This window comes from Bos indicus x Bos taurus, chromosome 22, assembly GCF_003369695.1.
Source record: "Bos indicus x Bos taurus breed Angus x Brahman F1 hybrid chromosome 22, Bos_hybrid_MaternalHap_v2.0, whole genome shotgun sequence".
In the NCBI taxonomy this organism is placed as follows: domain Eukaryota; kingdom Metazoa; phylum Chordata; class Mammalia; order Artiodactyla; family Bovidae; genus Bos; species Bos indicus x Bos taurus.
Window position 1 is genome coordinate 10,312,414 of NC_040097.1, and position 16,964 is coordinate 10,329,377.

Here is a 16,964-nt window from a genome sequence, read left to right on the forward strand (position 1 = left end):
TCTCCAAGACACGGACACGCGTCAGTTTCTAGCGGCTTTATTTTGACATACACGACCTCAGACACAAGCGGGGCGGGCAGCGCTAGGTGTACAGAAAGGGTGGACTCGGCGCGAGGCCTGTCCACTCCCTCCCCTGCACGCAAGGTCCCGAGAAAACGCAACCGCGCCCAGACGTGACTGGAGCCACGTGTCATATCCGGGCGCAGGGCTTGGACGGCGTGGACAGGCTTAGGCAACTTCCAGGAAAGTGGAGCAGAGAGCGGTCCTCCGGACAAGGCCCTGTAGTTCCCCGAGAAGCAAAGGAACCAGGCCCTACCCACGGTTCTCCCCCAAATTTTCCCCATTAAAACATTTTTTAAATCGGTACAAACGAAACCAAACTGAACAGTTTTAAAGTTCAAAGCAATCTGCATCTAGGAGTGTGCATGTGACCAGATAAGAGCAAGGGAGCAGAGAAAACCGAACAAGCCCAGGCCTTTGGCCCCTTTGGAGAATCCCCACGCCCACTGCACAGGCCCGGATGTGAGGGAGGGGTGGGGTCCCTGGCAAGTTGCTACACTGGTCCCCTTCCTCTTTAAGCACCGCCCATCCCACCCCGCTAGGGGGCTGGTGTCGACTTGGCCCACGGAAGCACTATAGAGAGGGGTCACTTGGACACCCCAACCTGTGATCCCGTCTTGCACTTTGGTCCCAAGTTGGGGCTGGGAAGGCAGGGCCTGGCAGGGACAGGGCTCTCTGGCATGGAGCAGGGCAAAATAGTGGCAAAGAGCGAGTGCAGACACACATGCCTGCCACCCGTTAGATAACAGGGCTGTGTCTTGCAAGTGTTCAAAAGTGCCGAAAAGAAGGGACCCTGCCCTGGGAAAGCAGCAGCAAATACCAGCCCTGCTGTTTTAGTGCCAGGAAAATACTGATTATAAGTGGGTGTAACCTCTCTCACAATGAAGAGCAGAATGGGGCAGCAACTCCTACAATACACTAATTCAGGAAGCACGGCACATCCCCACACTGGGGACGTGCCATCAAGTGGGTCCCGAGTGGGCCCAGACCCTTTGGTTTAGCCTCGGCCTTGCCAGGAAATAACCTGCCACGCTAAGGAAGAGCTACTGCCCCCATGGCTGAAGCCACAGAATGGTACATGAGAGAAGATGCTCTTTACTGACCAGAAACAGACAAGCTGCTCCTCCTGGCCCCCAGGAATGGGAACCTGCCCACCCAATGGCACCAGGGTCAGAGGGCCGAGAGAGAGATGGGATCCCATCGTGGAGCCCATTTAAGCTGTGTGAGGCTGCATCTCTAAGGAGCAGGAAAGTAGTCCATCAGTTACCGAGGCCTCTCTCAGACTCAGGCTGGCAGGTTTACCATTAATGCCGTAACAGGGACATGCTAACAGTGACAATGACAGTGGCCCTGGACTCAGAGGGGAGGCCACTAACCTCGGCAACAGCTAGGGGGGCTCCTGGCCACACCTACTAGAGGTGGCGGGTCTCTGTGCCGTTACAGGCTGGCAGCAAAATCACCAAAACCATCGCCAAGGAAGGGGTCACCCCCCTGAGGTCTTCGCTGTGGCACCGTCGGTGCTGAGTGCCGAGGGGGCCACACCGCAGGCTCACAGAGACGGTGCTGGGCCAGCAGGGAAACACCTCCTCCAACTCATTCTGCTACCACTTTTACAAGGTAGCACCTGCTGAGGAAGGGCACAGGGGCAAAAGCTCACCTCAGAAATGGGGAAGAGGATATTCTGCTGAGGGAAGCATGAGGGAAATCAATACTCACTACTGAACAAGGCTACACCCCAGGGGGAAAGATCACAGGGGCTGGCACATGGATGAATGGACAGACGGATGGACCCCAGTACTGGTAAGACAAAACTCTCGTTAGCAGAATCTGGGCATCTGCACCCAGCGCCCAATGTCCTCAAAAGCAAACAAGCCTAAAGTTCTCCCTCACAAGCCTGGAGCTCCTCACAGTGGGCTGCTGCCTTGAGCTTGGCCTGGGGAGAGGTGAGACCCTGAGCGGACCACAGCCTTTGAGCCCTGGAAGGAGCAGTCTCTCCGAGGCAGCAGAGCTGCCCAAGAAGCCAGAGGAAGCAGATTCCTACCCACAGCCCAGGGACTGCAAATACTGTCTGGGTCAGAGCCATCAGAGGCCCCAAAGCCTGCTGGGAGGCTGACTCTCCTCAGCACACAGAGCATGGTCCCCTCCAGTGGGGCAAGAGGGGATGGTCTCCTTAGGCAAGGGATCTTGGTGAGAAAGGCTGGCTGGGGTGTGCAGGCAGGAGCAGGTTCAAGTGCCAAACAGTGCCTGGGGATCCCAGAGCCTGCCCTCCGCCATAGCTGGCTTCAGCACAGCTTCATCAATCTAGCCTCATGCCAAGGTCAGAACCAGGAAGGGTCCAGCTGTGTACAGTTGGCCCCTTGGTGCCCTGGGAACACCTGTCAAAGAAATGGGTAATACCCACAGCACAGGTTACAAAGTCCCCCAAGAGATGGGCACCCAACCCTCTGTGACTGAGGAGCCAGGGGTGAATGAACATGGAAGGGCCCTGCGCCAACCCAGGGCTTCACCCTGCTACTAGCAGGACCCTGCAGTCACAGCCCCAAAGACCTGGGCAAGAGAAACCAAAGTCCAAGGGCAACCTGTCCCCGCTGCCAGGCCCACCAGGGGCACCTCTTCCTTCCTAAGTCCACCTGGACACAGCAGTCAGAGCCGTCGAGCTAGGCAGCCTGGCTAAGAGGACGTGTTCTGCCCTCCGTCACTTTATATATATGGATTCCAGGCTACAGCTAAAAACATTTCTTTTAGTTTACACTAAAGAGAAATATAACCCTTTAAAAGCAAGTCTGTGTGTCCTCACGGCGAGTTGAGAGCAATGGTCCCTGCCTGCGGGTGGAGAGGAAGGGGGTCTGGGGGGCCCCGAGCTGGGCCTACTGGTTCTCGTCCCGCATCTGTTCCATGATGCTGATGAGGTTCTCCAGGCCGAAAACATAGCCTCGGTCGGGCCCGTCATGCACTGTGGGGTCATCTCGGAAGCCCTTGAACGTGCTGTGTGCAAAGTCGATCATGCGGACGTCCACCTTGGGCGGAGAGAAGGGGCCCGCCTCCGGGCTGGTGCTGCTGAGGCTGGTGCTAGGGCTACAGGGCGGGGCCACCTCCGGGAGGCTGGTGTCCAGGTGCTTCATACGCATTTCAGACCTGCGGTCCAGGTAGGACTCAGACCGGCACTCCTTGCCGTCATAGATGACAAGCAGGGAGCTAGAGTAGAAGCGGTAGGAGGCCTGCCGCTCCAGCACGGCCTTCAGGCCCCGCAGTTTGCTCAGGATGGGCTCAAAAAGGTCACGCCGCAGGTCCAGGCCGTTGTGCAGGTACTGATAGAGGGCGTTGCGGAAGCCTTCGATGGAGAGCCCACGGCCGTAGTACTTGTTCCTGCAGAGGTAATGCCCCGTGTCCAGCTGGTACACCTAAAACCCCAGGAGACAGGCGGGTGAGTACCAGGGAGGTCTGAAGACCTCACAGGGCCCTGGGAAGGTGCGGTCTGGAAAGTACTTCTGACCAACCTGCGCTTTTCTGCTCTACCCTGCACAGGTGGAGTGAGCAGGCCAAGTTTGCCCTGAGCTTTCCTGTGGTAAAGGCAGGAGAGTGCGGAGACCAGGCCTGCAGGTATTCCGCTATTACCTGTGGGGATCTCCGGGAGACCAGCTGGACTCAAACTAGGAATATCGATCGTGCTGACACACAAGAGTCTTAGTTGCCCCAATGTCAAGGCAACAGGCTCTCACAGTGGTTCGGCACTCGAGCCCAGTCCAGGGTCCCCGGTTAAGGACGAGAGGGCTCAGGGAACAAATCTGCAAACAGGCACTCAGCGCCCCCCAGGGGACTCATCCTCCCAGAGGAGACTTTGGCCCACTGTGGGCCGGGGGACCCCCGGCACAGACAGCAAGCAGGCACACACACACAACCCCGAACACACAAGCACCCAGGCTCTCGCCAAGGCCGACTCACCTGCATGCCACAGACCCTGACGCCCAGCGTGGCCGACGTACTCTGCTCGCACTTCCGCATCTGCCGCGCAGCCTTCTCGGCGGATGCGTCATCGCCATGCTGCCGGGTGCCCATCTTCAGGTCCAGCACGCAGGGGTACTTGAAGTGGTGCACCACGTTCTCAAGCAGGAGGAACTCTGGGCCGCAGTCAAGGGGAATAACGACCATACTCGCCAGCAGTCCCAGCCAGCAACGGACAATCCAGTTTTACTCCGAAAGAAGGCACTCCCTTCAAATGTAACGTGTGTTCACCTCACAGACTCTCAAATATGGGTGTCACACAACTGGCTTATTATTTCTTTGAAAACATTTTTATTATGGGAAAACACATACACCATTTACCAGGTTAACGGTCTTTAAGTATGCCAACTATCACCACCATCCAATCTCCAAAACCTTTTCATCTTCCCAAACAGAAATTAGGAACTGTTCGGGAGTGTGTGTGTGTGTGTGTGTGTGTGTGTGTGTGCGTGCGTGCGCGCGCACCTGCCTATGAACACATGTACACATGTGTATTTCTCCCTTCCCAATAGATAATATTAAAACAATAACTCGTATTCCTCCCCCGCCCCTCATCCCCTGGAAACCACTATTCTACTTTTTGTTGCTACGAATGTGCCCGTCCTAGGTAATTCGTATCAGCGGAGTCACAGAATATTTTCCCCTTTATATCTGGCTACTTCACTTAGCAAATTGGTTTTGAGGTTTGTAGCATGTGACAAAATTTCATGCCTTTTTATGAATAAATTTTAATCGTATGTATTTGCCACATTTTTTGATGTCATCATTTTAATTTTATTCTTTAGCTCTGTCTTGCAGACATACAGAAGTAAACCAAAGAAAATTTGGGAGTTTCACAAACATCCCTAGCACCATCAATAAACCAAGACCCTGCTCAATCCAGTGCCTCATTCAGGCCTAAGAAGTAAGAAACTTCCTTTGTAGCTCTACTGCAAAAATGACTCAGATTTAACATTCCCAAACAGGAATCTTTCGAAAAAGCTGGATTTAAATTTCACTCTTGCCATTTTCTGACTAAACTTCAAGCCATATAGTTAAACTTATTCCTTAGTACTTCCAGGATCTTCTGTTTACATCCAGGACTTCATCTCCATCTCCTGTCTGCAATGATCTTAGATAAAGGTACTGGCTTGTCACAGGTCTGCCAACAGTCATCTTCGAGGCTCACAGCCGAGCCCTCAGTTCCACATTTTGGACTATGGAGCAATCACCTGGTCTTAGAGGGTAAGACCCTCGGCATCAATCTGATGATGAACATTTTCATATCCTCTAACCCTTTAAAAAGTAATGTGAAATTCATTACATGCGGCTTTTAACTAGCCTCATTGCCTGCTATGATTTATAAACAAGCAACAATAAAACTCGAAGAAGGCTGCAGTAGTATCTCACGATGCCTGAGGGCGTAGGACCCTGCCTTTCCACTCACTGGCTCTGGGCACAATACATCCCCCCGTGCTTCCATACACTCATCTATAAATGGGAGTCAGAACAGTTCCTCCCTCAAAAGACAGGAAAACTGAGTAAGTACATATGAAGTGCTCAGCACACTTCCCCTCAGTTTCTCAGTAAGTCTTATTTATTGTCCACTGTTTCAAAACACTAACCCATTTTAAGAGTTCTCATTTCATAATACTTTTTTTACCTCTGCTATCTTAAAACTGTTTTACATTGGTATATTGTTTATCTTTAGAAAAAACACTAAAATGCATTTTTAAAAAAAATATCTGTTGGGAGGGGAGAAATAGACATGGGTACATGTGTTCATATGCAGACACACACATACATGCCCGGTTCTAGACACGCACTGATAAATATGGCAGCCACTATCCACTGCTGCTGACTTAAATGCAGATTTTAATTAAATAAATTACAAAGTGAGTAACTCCGTCACACCAGCCACATTTCAGTAACAGTACCGCTAATGGCTAGCACAGATTTTAAAACGGGTTCTTCCATTGTCACAGAGTTCTACTGGATAGCACTTTTCTAGACTGCCAAGTTTAAGCTTCAGTCTTACCAGGCCCAAAAGGCAGGGGGGCGGAAATGACGAAAATATGAAGAAGAGCCTATGGTAAAGGGAGATAAGAACAAAAGACGAGCCCCGGAACAGAGCGGGTGCTGACCATGGTACCGGGAGGCGCCCTGACATAGAAGCCATGGTCCCAAGTAGCAGGCGCTGCTGGAGGAGCAGTAACAAGGATACTGTAGAGCTTTCGGTCCTTGGACTCGGAGCGCATGCGGCTCAGCTGCTGCTTGTGACAGCGCAGGCTCCAAGGGTTGTGGCTGATCTTCTCAGAACTCAGACCACTGTTGCCATCTAGCATCTGGAAAGGGACGTCCGAGTGGCTGTGTAGCTCCACCTTTGGACTCTTTGCCTCTTGGGGGCTAAGAAGGAAGAACATACACATTGCTAAGGGGCTCAGATGAGTCATTCTCTGGGGTCTCACTACATAGGGTTGGGGGGGCCTGGATCAAGTCTAACGTGCCATCCACAGATCTTTCTGACGGGTGACACACGGCCCCAGAAGCATAAGCCCCTTCAAGTGAGTAAATGGTGTAAGTAGTAAGAAGCGAGAGCGCGCAGCCAGCGCTGCTAAACTGATCTGATCTGATGAGACAGAAACTGTGTTGCCACGTCTAAGAAAAGCCCTAATTCTAAGTCAAGTCACAGAGCAGTCTAGTTACTGATTTCTTTTTTTTTTTTGGGCCATGCGGCACAGCTTGCAGGATCTTCATTTCCCTGGGATCGAACTCAGGCCCTCACAATGAATGTGCCAAGTCATAATCACTGGACTGCCATGGATTCCCTCACTGAAACTTATTTTTGAGTGAGATTAAGTATGTACAAAGTAATTTAATCATACAATTTTGATTTCACTTTGGTTCAAAAAGCTCACATTATTTTTTGTTTACATTAGTTTTATTTATTTTTACAATTCAGTTTTTTTTTTTTTTTTAAGTATAGTCACAAGGTTAGAAAACATCACCACTATCTAATTTTTATAAATTTTCATCACCCTCACAACAAATCTTGTCACCATTAGCAGTAGCGACTTCCCATCAACCCTGCCCCCTCAACCCCTGGCATTCACTGACCTACTTTCTGTCTCTTGGACAGAAAAGATGTGGATTTACCGATTCTGAACATTTTAAGTAAATGGAACCATACAATATGTGGTTTTCTGTGACTGGCTTCTTCCACTTGACATATGTTTTCAAGGTTCATTCATAGTGTAGCCTGTGTCAGTATTCCATTCCTTCTCGCTGCTGAGTGATATCCAATACCACATTTAATCCATCCATTCATCAACTGATAGACATTCAGGCTGTTTCCAGCTTGGGGCTCTTAGGAATAACGCTGCTGTAAGTAACTGCGTACAGTTTACACGTGACTGTTTTCCTTCAGTTCTCTTGGGCATATACCTAGGACTGCAGCTGCTGCATGTAACTTTTTGAGAAACTGCCTAAATTGTCTTCCAGAATGGCAGCACTATTTTACATTCCCATCTGCAACATAGGAGGGTTCCAGTTTCTCCATAACCTCAACAAAACTGTCACTGTCTATCCTTTTGACTGTGGCCACGCTTGTGGGGGTTCACATTTTTTGCATGATATATCAAGAAAAATAATTCTTTTTCCTGATCTGTAAGAAAATTCAAATTCCAATTCAATACACTGAATTTTAGATGCAGGGCAAGGGTTAACGGTGATATCAGAGTCTCAGAGATCTGACTCCAAAACCCTTAGAGCATGGGCCTGGCTGCACTCTGCCTCTGGGCTCTGCGGTCGGGCCAGTGCCTCCACCTCTGCCTTGGGAAGCAAGATATAACAAAGCTGGAGGAAAACAACAGGGTGTTCTTGCTTCCAAAGAGCTGAGAGAACTCTGTTCTCTCTCTCGACCAGTACAGCCAAACTCAGAAGCGGGCTTCACTGGGGCGATGGAACACGTGGGCGGCAGGTGGCACGATGGGGTAAACCTGCGAACATCAGCCATCGTCCCTCCACCTTGAGCCCTGCTTCCCCGTGACGCATCAGGACACCAGAGATACACTGAGTATCTGTGCTCATAGCACCAGACGTGAACTGCCAGCCCTGCTCACCACCCCCTTACCTCTCTGAGGTTTCGAGGGGCAGGCTGGCTTTCTCCTCCTTGTGGTCACTGCCACTGCCCGACCGGTGCAGGCTCCGGCGGGAGTGCTTGCGCCGAGGCTGCTCCCGCTCCGGTGTGTCATCCGGCTCCACGGTCTCACTTTCCACGTACGGGTAGGCCACCAAGTTGATGTAACCGTCACTGTCCCCCTCGAAACAGACAGATACCACTCCTGTTGGGGAAAAAGAGGCAGCCAGTCAACAAATGTCCACCGAGGCTGGGTCCATTCAGCACAGATTGCTGGCCCTTGCTGGCCCTCCACACACAGTCATCACCTGCCCTGAAGCCACGGTAGGAACAATGAGTGGCGGGCATCTTTCCAGAACATACCTCACCGCTCATTCCTCATCCTTAGTCCACCATTCACCTTTGATTTTGGATAAATTCGTTTTTACTTCCCATCCTCTTATCTCTCCTGCTTTCAACTATTGCCTTCTGTACCATTCAGAAGAACTGTATCTTCCCAGTGACACACCCACACCAACATAATCTAACCTCCACTGACTGAACTGCCCCACACTGCTGTCATCTCCTCTGTCCTCCTCTAGATCCGGTTTCCTTCTGCCTGACAGTGTCATCAAAAGAGACGTCAAGACTCCTCCAAGACAGCCCTCAAAAACATGTCTCTGCACTGAGGATCAGGCTAGTCTAGGCTCACTAGGCAGAACTTCGGCCTCAGCAAAGCACCAGCATTCCGAAGTGGAAACAGCTATTTTCCACACAGTACTCATGCAAGTTTGTTGTGTCCATTTTTATCTAACAGCTTGTCCTTGGTTTCTTCTGGATCATTACCAAAGGAGCTGAAACACAGCACCTAGAAATCTAACTCAATGAGTTTCTTTGGTTGTTAAAAAGGTCCAGGCTGCCCTTCATCTGATTTCCATAGTCCAACCTACTATCAGCTACATGTCTGGTTTTACACTCTTGGTGCGCAAAATTGGCATTATGATCTGACAATCGGTGACAAGCCTTTAAGAATATGTCAGTATGCCAGACCAAGAACATCCTTTTCTTTGGCCCATTTCCTTCTCCAGGAGGACACTGCTCTTAAACCCTCGTCTCTTTTAGGAGGGAAAAAACCCTTGAAACATCAACGTGTAATGGATTCTTCTTTTCTCACATTACTTAAATGCACACCTCACTTCAGTGGGCTTCATAACCATACCCTGGCTTCCTTACATAGGTAACTTGCCTCTCCTACAGGCTTCCGCCTTCATAACTTCTTCCCTTTGTCTTTTGCAGAGCTTCAATTCTGTTCAAGCCTGAATGCCCCCGGTCTACAATATTCTTTGTTTCCTGGGCTCCCCCTCGTGCTCTGATGTGGAGTGTTCTCCAGGCCTGCCACGGAGCTCCCACGCTGGAGCTGACCAGAGTCAGAGCTGTTCCTTCTACGATCCTCTCCTTTCCCCCCGTTCCCTTGGCTTCCTCCTAATCTGAGTGGGATACATCTTCAAGTAACTTCCTAACAAAAGAGGGTTCAGGATGTCAATTTTCTGAGTTCTTTGTGGGAATCCTACTCCAACAAGTGATGGATAGTTTAGCTGAAGACAGAATTCTATGTTGTCTGCAAATAAAGACAGCTTTACTTCTTCCTTCCCAATCTGAATGCCTTTTATTATTTTCCTGCTTACCTGTACTGGCCAGAACCTCCAAGTTAAATGTTAACTAGAAATGGAGAGCACAGACATTCTTATCTCATACCTCGATCTTAGGGGCTAAAGTGATTGTCTTATCGCTGAGTATGAAGCTAGCTGTAGGTTTTTCATAGATGCCTTCTATCAGGTTTGAGGAACTTTCTTTCCATCCCCAGTTTGCTGAGAGTTTTGTTATTGTATCAAGAATAGATACTTGAAACAGATGGTCAACAGATACATGAAAAGATACTCCACATGGCTAATTATTAGAGAAATGCAAATCAAAATTACAAGGAGATACTACCTCACACGTGACTCATGGCCAATCATGAAAAAAAAATCTACAAATCATATATGCTGGAGAGGGTATGGAGGAAAGGGAACCCTTCCACACTGTTGCTGGAAATGTAAATTGGTACAGCCACTATGAAGAACAGTATGGAGGTTCCTTAAAACCTAGGGTTGCTATATGATAACAGCAATCCCACCCCTGGGCATGTATCTGGACAAAACAGTAATTTGAAAAGATACATGCACTCCTAAGTTCATAACAGCATGTTCACAATAGCCAAGACATGAAAACAATCTAAATGGCCGTCGAAAGATTAATGGGTAAAGATGTGGTATGTATATACAATAGAATACTACTCGGCCATAAGAAAGAGTGAACTAACGCTTTTTGCAGCAACGTGGATGGACCTAGAGGCTGTCATACTGAGTGAGGTCAGACACACACAGACAAATGCCATATGGTGTCACTTACATGTGGAATCTAAACCATGACGCAAATGAACTCATCTGTCCTGTGAAACAGAAACAAGCTCACATACAGAGAAGAGACTTGCGGGGGTGGGGCAGGAACAGACTGAGAACCTGGGATGTGCCGATGCAAAGTATTACATATGCACAATAAACAACGCGGTCCTGGTACAGCACAGGGAACTGTATTCAGTATCCCGTGGTAAATCATAGTGGAAAAGAATATTAAAAAGAACAGGCATATATGTATACTGAATCACTGTGGAAATCAGGTAATGTTTGTCCTTTGGGGTTTGGCTTCTTTCTTTCACTTAGCATAACGTTTTCAATGTCCATCCACATTGCAGCATGTGTCAGAACTTCATTTGTTTTTATGGCTGAATACTATCCCACTGTAAATGTACGCCATCTATCTGTTACGTAAATGTATTTGGTTTACCAGTTCATCTGCTGATGGATGCTTGGGTTGCTTCCACATTTTGACTATTATGAATAATGCTTCAGTGAGTATTACTTTACATTTATTATCTGTTTGAGTCCCTGTTTTTGATTCTTTGGGGTATATATCTAGGCATAGAATTGCTGGCAATTTCTGTGTTTTAATGTTTTTGAAGCACTGTCAAACTGTTTTCTACAGTGGCTATTCTATTTGACATTCTTGCCAGAGTGTTCCTATTTCTCCGTATCTTTGCCACACTTCTCTTCTTCCTTTTAACAGCCATTCACTGGGTGACAGAAGTCTCTCTTGTGGTTTCAATTTGCATTTTCCTAATGACTAGTGATGTTGATTGCCTTTCCATATGTTTGTTGGTCATCTGCTTGTCTTCTCTGGAGAAATGTTTATTCAAGTCCTTTGACCACTCATGAATAGGGCTGTTTCTTAACTCTTAATTGGCAAAAAAGAGCTAGAGTAGTTCCTTAGCGCACTGAAGTTTCGTCCATTGTTGTTTTTTACCTCAGGGTTTTCGCTTATCCTTGGAAGCCTGGAATGTTCTTTCCATTGTCCTTTGCCCACAGCTGCTCCACATTCTCCAGTCCTTTGAGTCTCCCCAGACACTCCTTCCCCAATCATCCTATATCAAGGGATCTGGTTTGGAAGCTTTATTACTGTCAATTACAGATTACTTATTTAACTCAAAGTACTTAACACAACCTATAATTGTTTTGTCTATAACTTGTTTATTCTTTCTCACATTAGCATTAAGCTCCATGAAGATACGGGTCTTTTTCGTCTTCTACACTAATGAGCAGGGGCTTGCATCCAGTAGATGCTCAGTAAATACTAGATAAATGAATGAGGCAAGGTTCTGAAAAACGGTACAAGGCATTTAGCACTACAAGCAGTAACACTTGATGACTACAGCTGGTCATATGAAATAAACGAAAATCCCTCTTCAAACCTACTGCCAAAATATAGAATATTATTGGCATTTTTCCTTAGCTGAGTTTTAAAAACACCTGTGGTTCTGGCAATAAAGAAATGTGTATGTGATTGTGGGTTAGAATTAATATATGCATTTTCTAAACCTCTGTGTTGAAAGGGCCTAAAAGCAAAGCCACTCCAGTGGCAATCACAACATCCAGCACCAAGATCTTGTTTTTTCTAACTATCATTCATATGATACAAGGAAGAAAAGCTTGTTACAAAGTCTGGTTCCTGAATCAGGGCAGAAAAAATACAAGATGAGCCTGGAATATCTCGTGGTAACTGAAAGTAATGAAACAGCCAAAAATGATGAGGGGTCTATGTCAAAAGTACACAAGAGCTAATGTTAAGGAGTCCCAGTGTCCAAATCTAGAATAATTTGAGGAATAAAATACATACGTCCACACTGATAGATAAATGGGTGAGGAGGGACAATTCTTCCTTACAGAACTGTAATATATTTTAACTACTAAGAATAGAAGAAAAGATGAAAAGAGATGTCATCATTAGGCATGCAATTTTGTTGTTGTTCAGTCCCTAAGTCATGTCTGACTCTTTGCTACCCCATGGACTGCAGCATGCCAGGCCTCCCTGTCCCTCACTCTGCAATTTAGTAATTATCACAGGAAAGAACCACTGATCAATTGGAAAACTAGTATGCTCTGAAGCAGGATATCCAGAGAGTCCCAAGGTATCTCTCCACATGAAACTCCTTAATTACAACAAGAAAAGTCATAATTTTACAGTGCAAAAGCCAGGCAGACACCATCTTAAAGCAATCAAAGTTAAATCACTGGTAACAAGAGATGGGCCTCCTGACATGAACTGAAGAGGACACTGGATCGTTTCTACTGCCCAAAATACAGAACCTCAATCTAATCATTAGAAAGAGAAAACAAATCCAAATTTAGGGACAATCTACAAAATAACTACTAGTACTCTTCCAAAGCATCAAGGTCATGAAAGGCCAAGAAGAGTGAGAAACTGTCCCAGACTGGAGGGGCCAAGGAGGACCAAATCCAGTGTGAAATCCTGGACCTGAGAAATGACGGTGAGGAAACAGCCGAATCTGAATAGTGTACAGGTTAGCGAAGAGTGTTACACCAAAGCGCCTTTCCTGGTTTTGGTAATTAGAAACCATGGTATGGTTATGTATCTTTTAATGATGCTTTTATTCATTAATACTAGACAGCCAACCTAAATAAAGCCTTTGATTTCAGTCTCCAACAGTTATGAAATAGCAGCATTCTTAAAATCTAAACCCTTTAAAACCAGCTACTAAAATTCACTTAAGGGACTTAAGGGCAGGGTGTGAAGTGCCAGGTCTTCATAGGTCTCACCCATTCCCCGCGCTGCACCACACTGCAGCCTCCTGTCTGCTGGAGCCCAGACCACAGCACAATTTCTGCACAGGCAGTTCACTCCCAACAAGCCAGGGGCTCTTTCTGAAAGCTGAATTCATGGAGCAGAGCTCAGGGGCTTCCCTCTTCCAGCTGAAAAATACCTCTTCCTACCCAGCTACCAATAGGGATTACATCTATAGCATTATGCTTCTGGTCAAACAGAGAAAACCAAAAATTGTCTTATGTTCCCTTCTCCTTCAATGGGATATATCATTGGGACACCGAACTTCATTTGAGTCTTTAGCACATTCTTCGGAATTAGAGTAACACCCAGCTGATTCATGACAGGGCTGTTTTTTCGTCTGCTCACCAAAGCAGTCACCAATTTTCTGGCATGCTTTCATTGAGTATGTGTGAACAGTAGAGAGGACCCTATAGTGGTCACAGAGCAGCCAGTACAACACAAGCAGGAGAGGGGAAGGGAAGAGAGGGAAGGGCAGGGGAGGGATGAGGAGGGGAGGGATGAGGAGGGAGAGATGAGGAGAGGAGGGATGAGGAGGGGAGGAATGAGGAGGGAAGGGATGGGGAGGGGAGGGATGAGAAGGGGAGGGATGAGGCTGAGTTTGTGTTGATCAAGATGTCTTTCAGTGCCCTGTAATCCCTTCCAAACACTGAATTTCAGCCCACTGTGCTGGAAGCTGAAGCAGTGGGTTCATCAGCTTGGATTACATTGGTTACATCCAAATCCACTTCTGGCATCTGAATCATCTTGGAGAGAACCATCAACTGCAGCTTTCCATTCACACAGATATTTTCAAAAACCATCTTGGTGGAAAAAGTAAAAATAAACCATCATCCTGGCAGAATTCAAGAGGTTGAAGACGCTTCCTGAGTCTCACCCAGGGCTGATGGTCTTGCCATGCACACAGAAAAGCCAGTACAGGCCTCCCCACGGAGAGGTGAGCTGCACAGTGACGGCTTCGCTCGGTACGCTGGCATCATGGGAGCATTAGAGAACCTCCGTTACCTTTTCAACTCTTCTGTAATTTTACATTTCAAAATAAAAAGTAAAGGAATTCTCTGGTGGTCTAGTGGTTAAGACTGTGCCTCCACTGAAGGAGACATGGGTTTGATCCCTAGTCAGAGAATTAAGCTCCTCATGCCCTCAGAGCAGCCAAGAAAAAAGTAAAAACCCTATGGTATCAGTCTTGGAAATACACGAATCGAACCCATCATATCTTCCATTTTCTCGGGACTTCATTTGACTTAAAAAAAAGAAGAGATCAGTTTCAATTTAATTATATTTTTGAGAAAGTATATTTACTATTCCCTAGTGAAAATGCAGCCTGAGGCAAGAAAATCAAGCAGATACTAAAGACTTGCTATGGGTTTTAGACTTCTGTTCCCCAAGCTGAGTCGGTTGGAAGGAAAACCGAACCAATGTATGACTGACAATCCTTCCCTGGGTGGCACCTTGAGATTCTAACTAGTCCAAATTCTGGTGGCTGTGATTTAGAAAACATTTCTCTGCAGCCTGGGGTTCCACTTCATTTTAAAGGATTTTTTTTCTTCCCTTAGCATCAGAAGAGGACTCCATGAGCTAACAGGGCTTGTAGGTTTTTTTTTCTGGTTTTGGCATTTTTATAGCAAAAGATTTGGCCATGATGTATTGAGTGTGGATGGGTAGGTGGCTGAAGCTACATTTATAAAGCATTTGTAACTTGTTTCTTAGCCACTTAGAGTCGGCAGTGTGTTTGATTCTCGCTTCTCTCTCATTTTGCAGCGTTAAGAGTATTTATTCTTCCAAATTCAATATGCTTCTGATTCTGTTCTGAAAACAGTAACAAACCAACCGATTCAAAACTGCACAAAGGACTTGAATAGACACTGCTCCAGAGAAGACACACAAATAGCCAATGGCACATCAACACCAGTCATCAGCCATTAAGAAAACACGTACATAACAAAGGGAAACCACCTCACACCCACTTGGGTGGCTACACAGTTGTTGCTATTGTTTTTAATGGAAAATAAGGGTTTGTAAGGATGTGGAGAAAAAGAAACATTGCTGGTAAGAATGTCAAATGGTAGGCTAATATGGAAACCAGTTTGACAGTTCTTCAAAAACGCTAAACACAAAATTACCGTATGATCCACAATTCCACTCCTAGGTATATACCCAAAAGAACTGAAATCAGGGACTTAAGAAGGTATTTGTAAGGTAATACTCACAGAAACATTATTCTTAATAGCCAAAAGGTGGAAACAACTCAGGTGTCTATCAACAGATGAACAGATAAATAAAATACAGCATATATTTACAATGGAATAGTATTCAGCCGTAAAAACAAAAGCAGTTCTGACACGTGATGAACTTGAAAACATTATGCTAAATGAAATAAACCAAATCCAAAAGGACAAACATTACATGATTCCACTTGTATGAAATATCTAAATTATAGAGACAGAAAGTAGATTAGAGGGTACCAGGTGAGGGGGGAAATGAGTTATTTAATGGGTACGGAGATTTTGTTTGAGGTGATGTAAAAGTTCCAGAAATAGATAATGGTAATGGTATACAGCATAGTGAATGTATTTAATGCCACTAAATTAAACACTTAAAAATGGTAAATTTTGCTGTATAATTATACTTTAATTTTTTAAAAAGCTGCATCCACCTTAAAAAATGGTTAAATTTTATGTTATGTATATTTCACCACAATAAAAGAGTTAAGGAACAAAAGCCAATACCAATATGGACTGTTTTTTCTAAATCCATCTCCCAAGTAGAGTGGTGCAAACATGACTGAATTCACACTGCTTTGGAAAAGGTAAAAAAAAAACACAACACAGGGCACGTCCCAGCAATCCAGAGGTCAGCTCAGTGCTTCACTGCAGCGGCCTGGATTCAATCCCTGGTCAGGGAACTAAGTTCCCACAAGCCATGCAGCACGGCCAAAATAAAAAGAACACAGAAAACGTAATTTATACATGCATGGATGCGTACTAAGTCACTTCAGTTGTGTCTGACTCTTTGCGACCCTATGGACCACAGCCCACCAAGCTCCTCTGTCCATGGGATTCTCCAGGCAAGAATACTGGAGTGGGTTGCCGTGCCCTTCTCCAGGGGATCGTCCCAACCCAGGGATCGAACCTGCATCTCTTATGTCTCCTGCATTGGCAGGCAGGTTCTTTACCACTAGTGCCGCCTGGGAAGCCTCAACTTATACATGAGGGTCAATAAAAATGTATACACACAGTGACAAAAATCAGGTTTTAAAACCAAGTGACTTAAACTCTGGTATACATTCATGGGGTTCTGGCCTACCAGGTTATATTATAAAGCAGATTATTTTTCCTTTAAAAGTTAGGACCTCCAGGCCCCAGTCCTTCTCTAAACTTCTTAACTATCCATTCACCCCAGCACACACACACACAAGCTGCACAGCACCTCCTCACCAGCTACCTCATCCCGAGCCTGGAGAGCATCCAACTCCTTCTCTGGGAGCAGAGAAGGGCTGCCCCTTCTCTCCTAGATCATCCCAGCCAACAGGGAAACCTCCTAGACAACAGCATGCTCTTCGCCAACG

General features: G+C 46.5%; 1 protein-coding gene across 3 annotated transcripts in view; it reads right to left on the minus strand.

The window, feature by feature from the left end:
* Positions 1 to 21: 21 nt before the first annotated feature.
* Positions 22 to 16,964, minus strand: part of IP6K1 (inositol hexakisphosphate kinase 1) — a 37,441-nt gene continuing 20,498 nt past the window's right edge. For all 3 annotated transcript variants that reach the window (XM_027523088.1, XM_027523090.1, XM_027523089.1), the window contains exons 3-6: positions 8,174 to 8,384; positions 6,266 to 6,447; positions 4,003 to 4,178; positions 22 to 3,461 (exon numbers count right to left, since the gene is read on the minus strand). In XM_027523088.1, the coding sequence (XP_027378889.1) occupies positions 2,928 to 3,461; positions 4,003 to 4,178; positions 6,266 to 6,447; positions 8,174 to 8,384 (1,103 nt within the window). In that variant the 3' untranslated portion in view covers positions 22 to 2,927. The remainder of the gene's footprint in view (positions 3,462 to 4,002; positions 4,179 to 6,265; positions 6,448 to 8,173; positions 8,385 to 16,964) is intronic.